This window comes from Lissotriton vulgaris, chromosome 1_1 (assembly GCF_964263255.1).
Source record: "Lissotriton vulgaris chromosome 1_1, aLisVul1.2, whole genome shotgun sequence".
NCBI classification, from domain to species: domain Eukaryota; kingdom Metazoa; phylum Chordata; class Amphibia; order Caudata; family Salamandridae; genus Lissotriton; species Lissotriton vulgaris.
The window spans coordinates 570355926-570375515 of NC_141685.1; the positions used below are offsets into that span (position 1 = coordinate 570355926).

Below are 19590 nucleotides of genomic sequence, written 5' to 3' on the forward strand. Positions count from 1 at the left end.
GAATTCAGCTTCCGGCATATAGAAATGCATGACATCAGTACAATTTTAGACAAACATTTGTAAAGCTCATAGACCTCACCTTTGGGGCCTACTGACTATTGCAAACATTTTAGGGATGCTGAGCAGCATGGCTAAAGGGTGGGGTTGGGGAAGTTACTATGACTTTGTTGCTGCGTCATTTTGTAGGCGCGTGCAACTGTCATGTAAACGCCCACAAATTGACCTGGCTATTTTTTATATTTTATTTACAGACCAGAGTCGAATCAGTCAAATTAAAAACAAGCATGAAAGCATTTTTTAAGCGGGTGGGAGGAAGCAACACATTGTGTGTGGGGGAAGCAACAACTAGGGATAGTGGGGGAAGCAACACTAAAAACAAGGGGAGACACAGGACATGGCTGAGACAGCAGTGTAGAGCGCAGGTGGGGGAAGAGAAGCACACAGATTTGAGTGCAACTGGGAGCTGGTGGGAGGAAGGCTGGCGTGGTGGGGTAGTGGTGGGGGGGGGAGGAGGAAGGCTGGCGTGGTGGGGGAGGAAGGCTGGCGTGGTGGGGGGGAGGAAGGCTGGCGTGGGCGGGGGGAGGAAGGCTGGCATGGGCGGGGGGAGGAAGGCTGGCATGGGTGGGAGGAGGAAGGCTGGCATGGGCGGGGTGAGGAAGGCTGGCATGGGCGGGGCGATGGGCGGGGGAGGAAGGCTGGCGTGGGCGGGGGGAGGAAGGCTGGCGTGGGCGGGGGGAGGAAGGCTGGCATGGGCGGGGGGAGGAAGGCTGGCATGGGTGGGAGGAGGAAGGCTGGCATGGGCGGGGTGAGGAAGGCTGGCATGGGCGGGGCGATGGGCGGGGGAGGAAGGCTGGCGTGGGCGGGGGGAGGAAGGCTGGCGGGGCGTGGGGAGGAAGGCTGGCGGGGCGTGGGGAGGAAGGCTGGCGGGGCGTGGGGAGGAAGGCTGGCGGGGCGTGGGGAGGAAGGCTGGCGGGGGACGAAGGCTGGCGTTGGGGAGTAGGAAGGCTGACGTGGCGGGGAGGAAGGCTGGTGTGGCGGGGGAGGAAGGCTGGCGTGGCGGGGAGGAAGGCTGGCGTGGCGAGGAAGAGTGGTGGGCGGGAGGAAGGCTGGCGTGGCAGGGGAGGAAGGCTGGCGTGGCAGGGGAGGAAGGCTGGCATGGTGGGACACATATGGTGGGGGAAATGGGGACCCAGGTGGTGGGGGAAAGGAGGACCCAGGTGGTGGGGGAAAGGAGGACACAGGTGGTGGGGGAAAGGAGGACACAGGAGGTGGGGCAAAGGAGGACACAGGAGGTGGGGCAAAGGAGGACACAGGAGATGGGGCAAAGGAGGACACAGGTGGTGGGGCAAAGGAGGACACAGGTGGTGGGGCAAAGGAGGACACAGGTGGTGGGGCAAAGGAGGACACAGGTGGTGGGGCAAAGGAGGACACAGGTGGTGGGGCAAAGGAGGACACAGGTGGTGGGGCAAAGGAGGACACAGGTGGTGGGGCAAAGGAGGACACAGGTGGTGGGGCAAAGGAGGACACAGGTGGTGGGGCAAAGGAGGACACAGGTGGTGGGGCAAAGGAGGACACAGGAGGTGGGGCAAAGGAGGGCACAGGAGGTGGGGCAAAGGAGGGCACGGGTGGTGGGGGAAGAAAGGCACGGGTGGTGGGGGAAGAAAGGCACGGGTGGTGGGGGAAGAAAGGCACGGGTGGTGGGGGAAGAAAGGCACGGGTGGTGGGGGAAGAAAGGCACGGGTGGTGGGGGAAGAAAGGCACGGGTGGTGGGGGAAGAAAGGCACGGGTGGTGGGGGAAGAAAGGCACGGGTGGTGGGGGAAGAAAGGCACGGGTGGTGGGGGAAGAAAGGCGCGGGTGGTGGGGGAAGAAAGGCGCGGGTGGTGGGGGAAGAAAGGCACGGGTGGTGGGGATAGAAAGGCACGGGTGGTGGGGATAGAAAGGCACGGGTGGTGGGGATAGAAAGGCACGGGTGGTGGGGATAGAAAGGCACGGGTGGTGCGGATAGAAAGGCACGGGTGGTGGGGATAGAAAGGCACGGGTGGTGGGGATAGAAAGGCACGGGTGGTGGGGGAAGAAAGGCACGGGTGGTGGGGGAAGAAAGGCACGGGTGGTGGGGGAAGAAAGGCACGGGTGGTGGGGGAAGAAAGGCACGGGTGGTGGGGGAAGAAAGGCACGGGTGGTGGGGGAAGAAAGGCACGGGTGGTGGGGGAAGAAAGGCACGGGTGGTGGGGGAAGAAAGGCACGGGTGGTGGGGGAAGAAAGGCACGGGTGGTGGGGGAAGAAAGGCACGGCGGTGGGGGAAGAAAGGCACGGGCGGTGGGGGAAGAAAGGCACGGGCGGTGGGGGAAGAAAGGCACGGGCGGTGGGGGAAGAAAGGCACGGGCGGTGGGGGAAGAAAGGCACGGGCGGTGGGGGAAGAAAGGCACGGGCGGTGGGGGAAGAAAGGCACGGGCGGTGGGGGAAGAAAGGCACGGGCGGTGGGGGAAGAAAGGCACGGGCGGTGGGGGAAGAAAGGCACGGGCGGTGGGGGAAGAAAGGCACGGGCGGTGGGGGAAGAAAGGCACGGGCGGTGGGGGAAGAAAGGCACGGGCGGTGGGGGAAGAAAGGCACGGGCGGTGGGGGAAGAAAGGCTCGGGTGGTGGGGGAAGAAAGGCTCGGGTGGTGGGGGAAGAAAGGCACGGGTGGTGGGGGAAGAAAGGCACGGGTGTTGGGGGAAGATATGCACAAGTGGTGGGCGGAAGAAAGGCATGGGTGGTGGCGGGTAGAAAGTCATTGGTGGTGGGGAAGGAAGGCACGGGTGGTGGGGAGAGAAGCACTTAAGGGAGACAATTGAAAAATACATGTGCTGTCAAGGAGGGCTTAGGCAAATGAAAAATGTAGTTCCCTAAAGCTAAAAAGTGGAAAGACGCAAGAAAAGAGGCTATGCTCTAGGACAGATAAGATGTACAAGGCAAACCATCAACTATAAATCAAGCAAATGAGAGTGACAAAGTCTTTCAATGGTAAGCAATGGGAAGATTCCAAGCCCACTGTAAGCAGACAATAGGTCTTTAGCAAACAGACAGATTGTTTTTCTCTGGTAGGTGAGCCCTAAGAATGATTAGACAAAGATACACCATCTTTCTGCAGAACAGAGTTTAAAGTACAGAAATAGTTATACCTGTCTTGATTCTGTAAAAGACATCTCTATTGCCAGCTGTTGACTAGTTTTTTAGTTGCTCACAGCAAAAGAAGATGACTCAACAGCCACATCCATGTTTTCTGAGTTTTATGTACAGTTTCATGTAAGCATCTGGCATTTCACATCGTTTCTAATCTCTTGTAAAGTAGATAACTTATTTTTTCAAGCCTCTGGATTTACTAAGGGTAGAAGTGAGGAGTGAAATACTCCCACCTAATATCCTATCTGTAGTCCTGGATAAAATGGTCTAGTACATAAGTACACATGACAAACATTTTAACATTTGAAAATTAACAGAAAAGGGATGTGTGAAATCTTACCAACAGTTGATAGATAACAGTTTATACTTTACAAAACAAGTTATCATTTTAAACATACAAAGGCTAGTCAACATCAAAAGTTAACAATGATCATCAGATGAAAACCTGAGCTTTTAGCATACTTCTAATATACAAAAACATTCAACACTTTTAGAGTCTGGAAAATTTGGTCCAAAAATCTTACCCTTCTCATAATGGAGATTGCTTCTGTAGATAAGAAACGAGGGTAACGGACTTCATCATTAACAATACTATCAAACACCTCCTCTTCATCATCTCCAGGAAAGGGAGACTAGATTTAAATTGAAAACATGTATTTTTAGAAAAGCTTGTTGTTCATAATCTAATATCCTATTGTGCATTCAACTAAATGCCAGTCACAGCTTGCATGTCAGATACACACATTTAATATAATATGATCTAATGAGCAAAAACTGAACTATTGAAATGTTCACTAAAACCATTTGAATGAACAGTTTTCATATTTACAGTTTACATTGAAATAGGCCAAGAGAAATACTCCACTAAAGGATTTAAAATGATTATGATTAATATTCTCAAAGAGGCACTAATGTTCACTTAGAACATACTATGAGCTGGTGGTTGCTACAGGTACTTCTTTTTGGGGACCAATGCCTATTTTCCCGCATCAGATTATTTACTGAGCTCAAGAGAGGGACAAATACACAGATAAAAAAACAGAGAAGACGGCAAAATCGATTAAAGGGAGACAATATGAACCTGCAAGAGCGAGAAACAGGTACTGTTTGGTAGTGGATTAAAGACTCCCGGCCTTGGTATTTGGCTGGTTTAACTGTACCGGGTGCCTGCTTCTGAGAAGAGTTTCAGGTACCAGCACTCTTTTACAATCTAAGCATTGTATTCAATAAGACAAAGTCTAATGTCAAGAGATAAGACAATATAGGCGGGCACAATTTGCATTTTGCCAGTGTAATTGGGTGGCTTACATAATTGTGAACTTGATAAAGTTGTAAAATAATTATGTTGTGTAAGTCAATTCAATAATTTTTTTGTAAACACATTTTGCTGGAATTCTATTATCAAAATAAATTGAGTCAGATGTTAGGCTATGTGAAACCTCCAACTTATTTTGTGTGGAATTTATTTATTTATTTATTTAACACTTTGGCTGCTAATGGTTTTCCCCTCCTGTGCTGATCCTAATCGAACCCCATTGTTCATGACGAGCTCAGCTCGTCATAAGCACAGCTCCACTGTGCCTCATGACGAGCTGAGCTCGTCATGAGCATGGAAGGGGTTAAAAACCTTTATTGTACCTTACAGTTTCTCACAGCTTTTGGCCTACAACCCATGGGGCCGACCGCAATCTTGTTTCGGCAGTTGCATATCAACAGGTTGAAGCCTCAAACTGGTTGTCATGTTCTGGAATTGATAGTTTCGCAATAAATTAGAAGGTACATAATTTGCAATAGTTTGCTGATCTATATAGGTTTGGTTTTCTATTTTTTAAACAAAAACAACATCAAACAAAGAAATCACATTGCGGTCATCAATGATTAATTAGTTTTGCATTAGCTGAGTCTGCAAGCGTTCCCACTGTGTATACCTATACTTATCCCCACAGAGCCGGGCACAAAATGTAATACTGGGAATGAGAGTGCTCTTGTGTATGTGGCTCCTCAGGGGTCCCGCCCTTGTAGTCCCTCAAATCCTTGTCATCTAGGTCCTAGATTCTTCCCCGTGTCCCGTGGTCTCCCTCTCCCTTATTACACCTTTAGAGTACTTTAGTCTTCCTCTCCCTCCTCATCTGATGTTGGGTCGTCCTCCGACAGGGGCTCACAGATCTCTCCTCTGTACACATTCCATGGGGTCCAGATTTTATTCCATTTCCCTGGGCAGGCCCGGCTAGAGTATACCGCCCTTTCCGTTACCATCACCCTGTCCATGTTAATACACCATTGTGTTTTCGTTGGTACTTCCGCAGCCCCCCAGCGCTGCGCAATGTCTCGTTTGGCTATTATCATGCCTAAAGTAACCCAGAGTTGGCCATGCCTGGACAGATCGTTGGGTCCCCACACATTCAGTAGGCATTTTCGTGGCTCGGGGACCAGGGAGGTCTCCAAGGTCTGTGATATAGTGCATATTATTTGCCTCCAGTATTCCTGGATACGTGGGCAGTCCCATACTGTGTGGAGGAACGTGCCCTCCTCCCAGCAACCACGAAGGCAGTAGGGGTGCTGTGCTCTGTGTATGCGATGCAGCGTCGATCTTGTGTAGTATACTCTATGTAAAACTTTAAGTTGTACGAGCCTTAATCTTGCAGAGATGCCAACTTCTTTTGGCGACGCCAGCGCTTCATTCCATTTGTGTTCATCCATAGCATTTATGTCACCCTCCCATTTATCTTTTAATTGAAGCATTGGGCCCGGCAGGTTGTTAAGCAACTTGCGGTATGTAAGTGATGTCGCTCGTTCAATCATAAAATCTGCGAGGAGGCGATCCTCAAGCGGGGAGGATTCTGGCACCCCCGCTCCAGGGGGAATGGCAGTGAGCAGTGCATGGCGTATCTTAACATAGCGGTAAGACTCCCGTGCTCCCAGGTCGTACAGTTCCCTCAATCGGTCAAATGGAATTACCTCTCCTTTTTCCCATAGGTCTCCCACCTTGGATATCCCTATAGTGTCCCAATGAGAGAAGCCCTTACTGTGTCTCAAGTTTCCCAGGGCCCGAGAGTCCCACAGTGATGTAAGTTTGGTGATTTTTCCTTTCCAACCTAGCGCCGCTAGCGCTGTATGCCACAGCGCTGGGGTAAGTCTCGTGGGTCCCACCAATTTGCGCACTCGTCGCTGGTCATAGAGTGGGGCCAGCAGGCTATTTGTGCCAAGTTGCGCCGTGTCTGCCTGGAATGCCGGGTCATTTTGCGGAACATGAATCCATTAATTTATGGGCTTCAGTTGTGCTGCCCAATAATACAATTTCAGATTCGGCAGCGCTATTCCCCCGTCGAACCAGCCCCTGTACATTTTGGCCTGTGCGATGCGTGCCGGGCGGTTACCCCATAAAAGACTAGACACCAATGCCGCTACTTTCCTGAAGTATCCTGGTGCCACCGGGTATGGTGTGTTCTCAAGTATGTACAAGAAACGGGGCAGGGACATAATTTTATAAAGTGCCGCTTTACCCAGCATCGTTAGAGGCAGCCCCGCCCAGAACTTAACGTCCTGCTTAAGCCGCTCCATGGGTGGCGCCAGATTTTTCTGCATAAATTCCTTTGGGTCCATTGTAACATGGATGCCCAAATACTTAAAGGAAGAGCCAGCTGCCCTCAAGGGGCATTCTGCGCTCAATGCCGGGACCGGGCCCTTCAGAACATACATCTCAGATTTATTCCAATTTAGCGTGTATCTCGAGATCTTGCGAAGGCACCCCACGTTCTGGGTCCGTTAGGTACACCAGCATATCGTCCGCGTATAGGGAGAGTCGGTCCTCCCAGCCCTCCGTCCAGTGTATTCCCTTCAGCAGTGGTGTCGTTCGTATCAAAGTTGCCAATGGTTCTAACGCGATTGAAAAGAGTAACGGCGAGAGGGGGCATCCTTGACGGGTGCCTCTCCCCAAAGGGAATGTTTGCGAAATGTGACCATTGCCACCACATGTGCAACCGGTTTAGTGTACAGTAGCCTGACCCATGCTATAAACTTGGAGCCGAAACCCAGACATGAGAGGACCTTGAACAGATAGTTCCATTCCACTAGGTCGAAAGCCATCTTCGCATCCAGAGCCAGTATTACCGCTTGTTCAGGGATCGATTCCGCCTTTGCTAACACCCCGTGTACTAGGCGTAGGCTCAGCGCCGTGTTTGTGAGGCATAATCCCGTATTGATCTGGATGTATGAGGTCGGGTAGATGTGTCATAAGTCGGGTAGCTAGGATTTTGGCCAGGATTTTAACTCCTGCATCAAGCAAGGAGATAGGGCGGTGTGTGAGGAGCAATCCTCTGGCGGTTCCCCAGGTTTGGGGATTGCTACTATGGTAGCTATTCTTTGATCCAGTGGAAGTTCGCCCTTCTCCAAACATTCCTTATACATAGCTAGTAGGTGTTTACTCAACCTCTCCGGCGTGGTCTGGTACCACTCTATTGGGATGCCATTTGGTCCGAGCGCCTTGCCGGGCTTCAGTGCTCGTATAGCCATGTGTATCTCTTCCGTAGTTATATCAGCTTCTAACTCAGCTGATGCCTCTGGCTGTAGCGTCAGAGTCCTGATCGGTTCTAGAGCCGCCCTAGCCATTTCAGCTGATAATTCCCGTTCTGGGGTGTAAACCTCTTCGAAGTGTACTGCCAGTGCCTCCACTATTTGTTCAGGGCTTGTGTGAACCACTCCTAGTCAGTCCCTCACTTTCTGGATAGCTCTGGAGCTCCCCCCCCTCTTATCCAGCCAAGCCAACACCCTACCCGCCTTATCCCCTACATCATAAATCCTGTTCTGTGTGTCGGTTATCTGCCCCTTCACTTGATGACGAACATGGTCTGTGTACAGTTGTTGTTGGAGGTGCAATGCGTGGGACGTGTCAGGCGTGGGGTGTGTCTTGTGTGCTGTTGTCTCATCTCGCAGAGCCAATTCTAGCTTAGCCAGCTCGGCTGCTTTTTCCCTTTTGTAGCCAGTGATCGAATTTATGGCTTGCCCCCTTAATACCGCCTTATATGCTTCCCATAGAATCTCCGAGGAACGCACCGAGGAGACATTTTCAGTGAAGTACTGTGTTGTCTCCGTTTTGAGAGCCTTCCTGACCTTAGGGACCTTAAAGTATGCGGCTTGTATGCGATAGATTCTTTTACGAGACTTCTCTTTGGTGGAGACTGTTAGGGTGATTGGAGAGTGGTCTGATATACCTCTAGGGTGGATGTCTATGGTGTCTACGTGTTGTATACCATCGCCCAGCGCTAGGAAGTAGTCGATTCTCGATAGACTGTTATGGATAGTGGAGTGGAAGGTGTATTGTCTCTCCTGGGGGTGAGCATGACGCCATATATCTTTTAGACCCATAGCTGTCAAGAATCGTTGGAAGCGGGAAGGTCCCCCAGTCGGTGCCGTCGCCGGGAATTTATCGAGCTGTGTGGAAGGGTCAGGAGAAAGTCACCTAATGCTGGAAGCCTCACTGAGTGAAGCGCTGGGGGGATGTACACCGAGACTATGTTGATGAGCCGCCCCTCCCATTGTCCTTGCAGGGCCGCAAAGCATCCCTGTCCATCAGTCTTGGTGCCTAGTGGAATGAATTGTGAGGACTTCTTGATTAAAATGCCGGTACCCCGAGAGCCTGATGTAAACTCTGAATGCACTATCATTTTGTATCCTCTCCTGTCCAGGGCCTTGGACGCCCCCCCGTTAAGTGTGTCTCTTGCAGGAGTGCTAGGACAGGCTTCTGCCTCTTCAGTGCGGTTAATACCAGGCCGCGTTTCACCTTATCTCCCAGACCTCTCACATTCCATGTCAGCATTCGTAGGGGGGCGCCTTGTGATTCTGACTCGTCCCCCTCCGCACTACGTATCAGACCGTCCGCCATAGCTAGTCATGTAGTCGTGTGTGCGCCTATCATGGCTTGTGACCCCGACTCTTTGCTTCTTCCTGTCAGCTAAGCAACGCAGATGTAAAACATCATATCCCGACCTTACTTGTGAATTTCTAACAATTACTAAACAAACCCCCCTCTTCCCCCTCCCTGCTTAACGGACCTTCAACTGCCCACCTCCCCAGCTGAGCAGAGTGCTTAACCCATCCCAAAACCAGAGTACTTGCGTGTTGGGGGAGAGCGTCTCCCCAGGCAGGCGGCATCCCTGCACTCTTCAGAGCTACCCAGGCCAGCGTCCGACCGCAACTCTTAAGCAATTAATTCAAATAAAAGAAGTAAGCGTCCATTGTTGCACTAGGCAGTCTGAGTTATTCTCCTCCTTCAGCCTCGGTGAGTTCTTGTGTCGGTGACCTGTCAGCGCGCCTCCTCCTCCATGATGTTTGTGACCCAGTTCGATTATCGTCGCGGTGTCCGTGGTTCGTTCTATGCGTTATTCGTGGAGGTCCCGCGGTGCGCCAACCCTCGAGCCAGTCCCTGGCTGCCTCCGGGGAATCAAAGAACTAGACCTTTTTGTCAGCGACCACCCGAAGCCGGGCCGGGAACATGGAGTATGGCAGCTCTTGTTCTCGCAACGTCCTTTTCACTTCCAGGAATGTCCTCCTTCTCCGTGAGACCTCCGCCGTGTAGTACGGGAAAAAGGATATTTTGGAGTTTTGGATTTGGATGGCCGGCGCCACTTTGGCCACTTGCAAGATGGTGTGTCGGACGCGAAAGTTGAAGAGTCTCGCTAGTATTGGCCTCGGTGGGGCTCCTGGTTTCGGCTTCCCTCCTGGTACTCTGTGGGCCCTTTCCACAGAGAAGAAGCGCAAGAGTCCCTTTGGATTAAGCTGGTTTTTAATCAAGTCTTCCACATAGAGGTCCATAGCACCCGTAGCTTCCGATTCCGGAACTCCTAGTATACGGACGTTGTTCCTCCGGGAGCGTCCTTCCTGGTCGTCCAGCTTCTCTCTGAGCGATTTGTTATCAGCTTGCATTTTCTCCATTTCCACTTGCAGCTCAGACACGTCCTCCACTAATGATTTAGTCACAACTTCCACTTGTTTCACCCTTTCGTTCATTTTTTGGAGATCTGCGCGTATAAGGGTTACCTCCGTCGCTGTTGCCCCCACTGTCGCTTGCACCTGGACCAGGGCGTTCAGCACATCGTCCAGCGTGGCCTTCTTTGTTCCTTCGCCCTCCACCATTTTCCCCAGTGACTTGCGTTGTTCCGTCAGGAGGGGGATTCTGCTTTTCGTAGGCAAATTTGTCAAGTTTGGCTTGTGTGAAATTATGTTTAGATCCTCTACCCGCCATGGTTACGAACCAGAAGTCTGCTCACCGCTGAGTGGTGTGTCGTACGTTATGGAGTGGGGGTTGTACATACACTTCTCTCATTTGAGTCCCGTTTTATTATATGATTGTCGTGCGCCTACTCCTACGGTTGCTGGCGTGTACAGGCACGCTGCGTTGCGCTGATCCGTATATCCGCCGTAGGCACTATGAGACCTAACTAGAGGAGTAGTACTCTGCCAACTATATTGATCGGGGGTCGCCCGAACTCAGATTGCGCCTCAGTTTTTTGATTGTTCTTTTGGTCCAGGTATATTGACTGGGCGTTTAGTTCCGGTGCTCAGCAGGGAGACCGCACCGCTTCCTCAGCCGCCGTGCTGATGCTGTACTCTCTTTTATACTTGCTGAGTCTTTAGTGCGGGTGTGCTGTGTCTGTTTTTCAAAAGATTTTGTGCCCGGGATGGTGTAGCCTTGTAAAATGGCGGCATCGCTATACGTTTTCCGTCATCCTTTTCTGTCGTTTGTCACCGCTTCCCGCAGTGTTGCGCCGTTGCGTGATGTCACTTACTGCTCGTGGATGGTCTGCGGGGGTCGCCAGGCTTTCAACCGCCGGTTTGCTTGTTTTGTCCTTCGCCTCGATCACTTCCGGTAGGCGATCTCTGCTGAGGCCTCACTTCCGCCCGGCCACCGCTCCTACTACAGCCCGCTGCTCGCCGTCTGTCGCTAGGCCCAGTCAGGTGTGCCGTCTCTCCACCATTTCCCGGTGTGTCGCTGCTTTGAAACGTCTCCTCCGGTTGCCGCTCGGTCACTGGACCCGGGGCACCCCTTCTGAGTAAGTTGTTGGGCGGATTGGCATGCGGATTGTTGCGGGATGCCACCTTACGCCGGGAGCCTCTCTAGCTTGCTGCCGCCATTGTCGGCTTCTAGCCACGCTTGTGTGGAATTTTTAACAAACAATTAACTTAAAGTGGTACATGGGTTCTTTCTCTCATTTTCCTAGCCTATTTACAATTAAGTGAAAATTAAAAAATACTTCACACACATTTAAAAATAAAATGGGAGAGTTATTTCCAAGCAAAACAAATAAACATGCACAATTTCTAGGATTTCATTTTTTTTCTAGATGGATCAAACAGGTGTACAGGTTTCATTTTAAACTGCTCAGCCAGTAGATGCCTTCATGGCTTTCCACAGCTTACTTAGTCAAAGCACTCTGCTGTTGCCCGGACAGAGATCTTAAAAACTCAGATGTAAGCCACGTCATAATGCTCAATTAGAATCTTACATTCAAAGGAATTCCCTAAAACCGGAGATAAAACATGACTTTTGCAATGTGCTTCAAAGTGAAACCCTTTCAATCCTAATTTAATGGTGAAACCCACACCAGTGTCGAACATTGCGTTAATTGTATAGCTCTTTATAAGACTAAAGATGGGTACTCAAATGCAGCCCTAGAACAAAATATAATACTCACCAGAATCATATACTCACAGCCAACTTACATTTGCCCACTGTAAAAACGTCTCTCCCAATCCTAATTGGTTCCAAGGCAAAACACTTGCCTTTACTTCCCATTTATCAAGATCTGTGTTTTTATTCAGCAATAGTTTGTGATTGCAATCTAGGATTATTATGTAGGATGCATGCGCTAGATAGACTTCCATTTCAGGTTATTTGTATATAATGGGGAAAGTTACTGTTTTGAAAAAAGCAGGTTTTGCTTCTAGTTCCTGACATTTATATATGAGCTTTTGCCTAAATTTTGAGTTTTCATGCAATTCTCATTGCAAACTGGGTTTACCTTTTATAAAGCGATGCACAATGTCCAACTGTATATTGCTATCTTTATATAATTTGTTCAAAACCTGAGAAGGTGCCAGACCGATGCTAATTATAATAAACATAGGGCAAGAAGTATTAACCAATGTTGAGGTAACAAGCTTTATGACTGGCAAAGTAGGAGGGTTGGCAACAGCAAAATAGCTTTTTGCTACGTATGATCCCCTTTTAGGAGTAGGTTAACTTGTACGGTATCCTAAAATGTGATTTTAAATGGATACCAATTCTATTTTGGAAGGGGAATGTTATAGGCATCCCTTTTAGATTGGCACCATATGTATCAACAATTTGCGACAGGAATTGCGGTGGCAAAACACGACTGGCATTTAGATGACAAACAAATGAAAAGTTACTGATTCTTTTTTTTGTGAAAACTTTATTTTTGTTCAATTGCAATTGCACAGAATACAACAATAAGTCCCCCCGCCCCCTTCCCCCCAGGCATCTTGTAAAAACAACAATTGATTACAGGGCGACAGACTCATTATGGCACATTTCGGATTAAGACAGTCTCTGAATCATAAAGGAGATAAATAAAAAAAAAAGTCACGGGTCATCATCACATCGCAATTAAAAATCATCGCAAGTGAGGTTCAGGCCAGGTCCCACATCAGGTACACAACCCAGAATACACCCCTCAATCCCCCCCCCCCCCCGAGCCCCGCTCGGATGTTGAAAATAACAAAGTTACTGATTCTTAAATTGGAAAGATACTGGCTTGGGGGCTAGGGTGCCTGGATGAAGAAGGAAAATAGCCTGTACTCCTTTAAGAGAGCAGTAGTTTCCATCACCCAATATGCACTCTACTGGCAGTTGCCCCTGTCTCTTTTCCACAGTGAGAACTGCAAGGAATGGAACCCTAGGAGTGGGGATGAAGCCTTCAGAGCAGCGTCTCCCAAACTGTAGCTCACGACCCACTGGTGGGTAATGAGCTGATTTCTGGTGGATTGCAAAAGTCTTCAATAAATAAAGATGCCTTTAAATGTTGCATTTATCCTGTCACAATTGCTGCACATCAAAGACAGAGGTCAAATGTCAGGTTATATCTTTTGACAAAAAATATAGCTTTTTTTTTAAAACCCTTACACTGTTAGGCCTTTCCCCCCCACAAGTGCTAAGCCTTTTTTTGGCTATTTGGGGTAGTTTGCGATTAGGCCCGTGACTTTTTGTCCACATAAGGTTTCCACGCCAAATTTGTGTTCTTTTCTTCCAGCATCATGGGGATTTTAAAGGTGCCCAGGGTTTGAGGATTCCCCTGGAGGGGACCCAGATATTAGCCAAAATACAGCTAAATCTTTTTTTTTTATGGAAAAGTGCTGCAGTAGAAAGCATCTGGATGTTCCCTCCAAATGGTATCAACTAGGGGTTTGTGGTGCCGAAATCACCATCTTCCGAGCTTTCAGGTACAGGCAGACCTTTATCAGAAAACCACATTTTGTACTCAGTTTTAGGATTTTACTGGGACATAGCCTACTTTTGCTACTTTTTGTGCTTTCAACCTCCTTCCAGTTAGTGGTAGAAATGGGTGTGAAAGCAATAATGGATCCCGAAAAGCTATACATTTCTGAAAAGTAAACAACATTTTGACCTCAGCAAGGGGTCATTTGTGCAGATCCTGCAAGTTTTTATTTTTTAATGGAAACAGTTGAAAATAAGAAAAAGTGAAAGGAGTTATAAAAGACACAACCATTTGTGCCAACGTTTTCGCCTGTAACTTCTTCTAAGTTTGACAGATTTTTTTAAAGCATATCCATTACATCTGCAGGACACTTCTGGTCGTGGGGATATATAGGAATTGAAGGTTCACTAAGAACCTGAGGAACCCAGAGCCAATAACTGAGCTGCATCTTGCAATGGTTTTTCATTTTGTACCGGGTATATAGCAAATCATTTGTTAACAAACAAAGAGTGGATGATAGGTATCAAAGACACCTATGTATTTCCGAAATGGGAACAAAATCTAGTGTTTAGAAGCAGTAGATATTTGCACATCTCTGAAATTGTGGTTAACCATACTAGCAGGTTTTCAAAGTGACTTCTCTTTTACACATTGTCTTACAATTGGAAGGCAGAAATGCATAGAAAGTCAATAGGAAATAACAGTTGTTCTACAATTCTGTTTCCCAAATTTTCCTGATAAAAATGGTACCTCACTTGTGTAGCTAGGCCTAGTGTCTGTAACAGGAAATGGACCAAAACGCAACGTGAACACACCACATTTTTACAGTGAACACTGACACTTTTTTGGCAAAGTGCCTACCTACGGATTTTGAACCCTAGCTCAGCTGGCACCTAGGCAAACCTATACATTTTTATAAATCAGACACCAAGGTGAATCCAGGATGGGGTGACTTGTGTGGCTCTCACGAGGTTCTGTTACCCAGAATCCAGTGCAAACCTCAGACTTTGTAAAAATAAACACATTATCCTCACATTTCTGTGATGGAAAGTTCTGGAATCTGCGTGGGTCCACAAACTTCCACCCACCCCGCATTCTCCGGAGCCTCCCGATAAAAATGGAATCTCACTTGTGTGGGTAGACCTAGTGTCCGCGACAGGCAAGGGCAAGGGCCAAAAAGGTATTGTGGAGACATCAAAATTACCTAGCACAAAACGCGACCTGGTTTTGCAAGGGTGGGATGGGGGGGGGACCTGGTTTGGCCCCGGGCTCAGCAGCCATCTAGGGAATCCTACCGAACTCACGCATGTCTGAAAACTAGACACCTGGGGGAGTCCACGTAGATATGGCTTGCGTAGACCCCCTCGTTTTCCTACCCAGAGTCCCCTGCAAATTTCAAACGTAGCTGGAAAAAATCACTTTTTTCACAGATTTTTGCGTGGGAACACAGCGCCAGTACAAATGTCCTACCAGCTATTGTCCATCCTGGTTTCCTGAGTAAAATGATACCTCACTTGTGTGGCTGTCCAATGCAGGATTGTCTAAAAAAATTTTTTTTTAAATCGAGTGCTTCGAATTCGCTGTGCTATACCCGTACCCTGTTTTTGCCCCTTCCAAGACACAGGCCCTTAGCCCACCCACACAAGTGAGGTATCATTTTACTCGGGAGACCAAGGAGAAAGCTGGGTGGTAGGACATTTGAGCCGGCACGCAAAATGTCGAAAAAGTGATATTTTCAGCTAAATTTGAGGTTTGCAGGGGATTCTGGGTAGAAAACGTTGAGGGTTTTCAGAAATGTGTGGGTTTGGTAGGTTTCTCTAGATGGCTGCCAAGCCTGGGCCAAAAACCCAGGTGCCCCCCACGCAAAACCAGGTTGTTTCGTGCTAGGTCATTTTGATGTCCCCACAATACGTTTTGGCCCTTGCCGGTGGCGGGTACTTGGCCAAGCCTCACAAGTGAGGTGCCATTTTTATCAGGAGACTGGGGGTCAGCCCGTGATCCCACAATATTTCCACACAGAAATTTGAGAAAAATCATTTTTTCAGCTAAATTTGAGGTTTGCAGCGTATTCTGGATAGGAAAACCTTGGGGGGATCCACGCAAGCCATACCTCTCTGAACGCCCCAGGGTGTCCAGTTTTCAGAAATGTGTGGGTTTGGTAGGTTTCCATAGATGGCCGCTAGCCTGGGACCAAAAACGCAGGGGAGCCACTCAAAAAAACAGGTTGTTTTCTTTTTGGTTACACGTTTGCAGACATCCAGGGGAACCTAAAACCCCCAGACATTTCTAAAAACTAGACACCTGTGGGAGTCCAGGGTATTGTGGCTTACGTTGATCCCCCAACATTTTCCTTAAAAAAATTTGCTGCAAACCTCAAATTTAACTAAAAAGTCACATTTTCCTCGATTATCTGTGGGGAAAGTTGTGGGATCACTACGCAGCACAGATTTCCAACCATTCAGCGTTCCCCTCATCCTCCCAATAAATATTATACCTTACTTGTGTTGATGAGCCAAGTGCCTATGACATGGAAGGGCCAAAAATGTGTAGAGATAGAGGGGGCCACAAAGTGGGTCCAAAAGGGCAGTTATACGTTTTTAGGCTGACGCTACTTTGGGCACCCATACAAGTGATGTATCTTTTTTCTCGGGAGACCAAGGGGAATGCTGCGTAGCAGGAAATCTGTGCCTTCACGGTGATGCTACAATTTACCCACACAGAAATGTGAGGAAAATGTAACTTTGTAACTAAATTTGAGGTTTGCTGGTGATTCTGGGTAAGAAAACACTGAGGGATCCATGCAAGAGAGAGTACACACAAACCACCAGGCAAGCGCCATCCATGCACCCCACCAGCCAAGCGCCATCCACACCCACCACCAGTCAAGCACAATACATGCACAACGCCAGCCAAGCGCCATCCACGTACACCTCCAGCCAAATGCTATCAATGCACAGTCAGCCAAGCAATAGCCAAGCACATCGCCAGCCAAGCGCCACCCACGCACTCCGCCAGCCAAGCACCATCCCAGCACATCCCCAGCCAAGCAGGGCCAGACTGGGAACAGCAACCAGCCCTGGCAGATTGCTGCTCGGCTGGCCCTGGCAGGAGGGGGGAGTTGGGCGGGGGGGGGGGGGTATGGTGCTAGTAAAAAGAACTGCTCCAGCTTTAGTTATTGGGGACTGATATTGCTGCAAAACCGGCCCCCAGTGACAAAAGTGCTCCCTAAGGCCAGAAAACCGTTCCCAACCCTTCTGGCCCACAGGTAAACGTCCGGTGCCCGCTACGGACAGTCCGGACCAGCCAAGCATCATCCATGCACACAGCCAGCCAAGCACCACTCCACGCACACCACCAGGCAATCGCCAATCTGCACACACAGTCATCAAGCACAAGTCCAATCACACCATTAGCCAAGTGCAGGTCCACACACACACACCTCCAGCAAAATGCCAGCCAAAGGTCAGTAAACGCAGACCATCAGCCAAACTCCACTTAACCCACACACACAAACTCTGCCTGCTTTCTAGTAGTATTCTGCCCCCACTTGGGTGCAGATGAGAATACAAATATCACTGAAACAGCCAAAATGTGTGCCTAAAAAAAAAGGGAGCTACCCTTGCCTGTAGGGCTTCTCACTGGCATGCCCATAAGCATATCCATGGTGCCTAGTGGGCTTTTGGGCGGATAAGGGGCTATTGCCAGATTTGCCTGGGGGGGGGGTTTGGGGTAGAAAGACTTTTTTGGCAGTGGGGGCATTAGCAAGCCCATTCTCTGCAGCCCCCACCCATACGTATATAAAAAAAATTATCCCTGGTGCCTAGTGGGCTTACTCCCCCCCCCCCCCCCCGCCCCCCCCCCCCGAGGGCAAATGTGGGACTATTGCCCCAATCTTCCTCCTGGGAGGGCAGAAAGACTTATTTAGGGGGAGGGGTTGCATGCCCAGTTTTGGCAGCCCCAACCCCTACATATAAAAAGCCCCAATCCCTGGTGCATAGTGGGCTTTCTGCCAGGGGCCAATAAGACAAATAATCACTGCCATGTAGTGGACTTTCTGCCTTTCTGCCCCCATCTGCCTCCCGGGGGTAGCAAGACGAATTTTACAGGGGCATTGGCATGTTCCTCTCAGGCAGCCCCCACTACTACATATATCAACAAAAAACAATCCCTGGTGCCTAGTGCGCTACTATACCAAAATGAGAAATAAGGTATAGTGGGCACAGAGTCCAGAGGAACTCCAAGGAAGGCAGAGGTGAAAGTAGATAGCACCTTTTTCTCGATTTGTGGTAGTGTGGGCTAGCAGTAAGGCTTTATCAGAGGATGGTGCTAAGTATTTGTTATACACATTCAGGCAGCAAATGATATCACGCACTCAAAGACTGAACTCAGACCAATTTGTTTCTATCATTATTATTATGTAATTATATTTCTGAGAACCAAGCCAAACCTGGTGCAGGTAAGTAAAATAAATGCTTTGCAAAATCTTATGCAATGTTTTACAACTGAATGCAGGTTCAAATGCACTTGATTGAATTACAAGTAAGTCAATGTTTCGAAATTACTTGACGGATTACAATGAACGTTACTTTTGAGATTACTTTTCAGATTACTTTAGCTAATCAGTGTTATATGCTTAGCTACCACACTGATACATCTCCTAGACAAAAGGTAAGTAATACACTTTTAGTGCATAGACAGTTTTTCAATGTTCCATATACCAACTCCAAACACAGAACAATTTTCAAGGAAAAACAGTCAATATATTCCTATGGAGAAAAATTAAGTTAAGGGTTTGCAGCTAAGAACTGTTTTGTGGGAGTTGGGGTCAAGGATGCACTCTTGAAAGACCGGGTGCAGAGTGCTGAGGCCCTATGTTATCCAATGGGGGATAGGGGTCCTTCAGTTGGTGGCTGCTCACCGGCAGGCCACAAGGTTGTGGGAGCAAAGCTTCTGGTCTTAGGTTCAGGGTAAGGAGGGATCAGAGTTAGCACCCAACGTACACATGCAGTGGCGCAGGGGCAGCTGGGTGCAGGATGCTGTTTTGGCGTCGGGTGCCCTGATGATTTAAATGGAAGTTGCGAGTTTTGGATTTTGGCTGCAGGCTCGGTCCAGGAAGCCTACCAGGAGGAACCAACAGCTGGACAGGTAAGTTGAAGGGTTCGGGATGTAGTGTTCTTTTCTCCAGGGCGCAGGGCGGCTGGTGCAGGGGTGTCTTTTGAGGTTGGATTTCACCTTACCGGGAACTCTAGGTTGGAGGGGTCTCCGTGCAGAGGCTGCAGGTGGCGCCGGGGAGTCCCGGAGGGGTGAGCCCACGGTGGAGTCAGACTCTGGAGTGCTGGGACCGGTGGGCCACCTGGGTTCGGGCCGTAGGCGACGGGCACAGTGGTAGTTCGAAGAGTCTGGTTCTTTGTCTTCAGCAGGCTTAGAGTCTTGCTTTGGAAAATATTTTGAATAGAGCTGCTGTTCACAGGAGATCCGGTCTTTGTTGAAGGCAGTCAGGCCTCCCAGGGTTTCTGGATGTCGATGGCTGCAGGACAAGGCGACTTTTGGTGCAGGATCCCTGGAAACTGCAGACAAGCCGGTAGGGCTGGGTCCAAGTCTGTTCTCTGCAGTCTCTTCTGCTGGGCGTCTTCTTTTGTCCTCCTTCATAAGTTGCGGGAATCTGTCTACTTTGTTCAGGGCTGCCTCCTAAATACTGTATTTAGGGGGAGTTTTAGGGGTCTTGAAGTCAGTAGCCAGTGGCCTACTGACCTTACGGTGACTACACCCTTTGTGTGCTCACCCCACGTGGGGGGGTGGGCACAATCCCTGATTGGAGAATGCCTGCCATCTGCAAGATGGTGGGCAGTGAAGAGTGGGCTTCACCTCGCCGCCCCCACCTGAGGGGTGGGGTTGGCAGAGGTGGGCACACCCCCTGGGCTGTGGTGGTTTTTCCCACAGTCTTCCCACTGAAAAGGAGGGTAAACAGGTAGGG

General features: G+C 49.2%; 1 protein-coding gene across 2 annotated transcripts in view; it reads right to left on the reverse strand.

Moving 5' to 3' along the window:
* PKN2 (protein kinase N2) overlaps positions 1-19590 on the reverse strand; it is a 674671-nt gene that overhangs the window by 96261 nt on the left and 558820 nt on the right. For both annotated transcript variants that reach the window (XM_086953970.1, XM_086953971.1), the window contains exon 20: positions 3687-3794. In XM_086953970.1, the coding sequence (XP_086810096.1) occupies positions 3687-3794 (108 nt within the window). The remainder of the gene's footprint in view (positions 1-3686; positions 3795-19590) is intronic.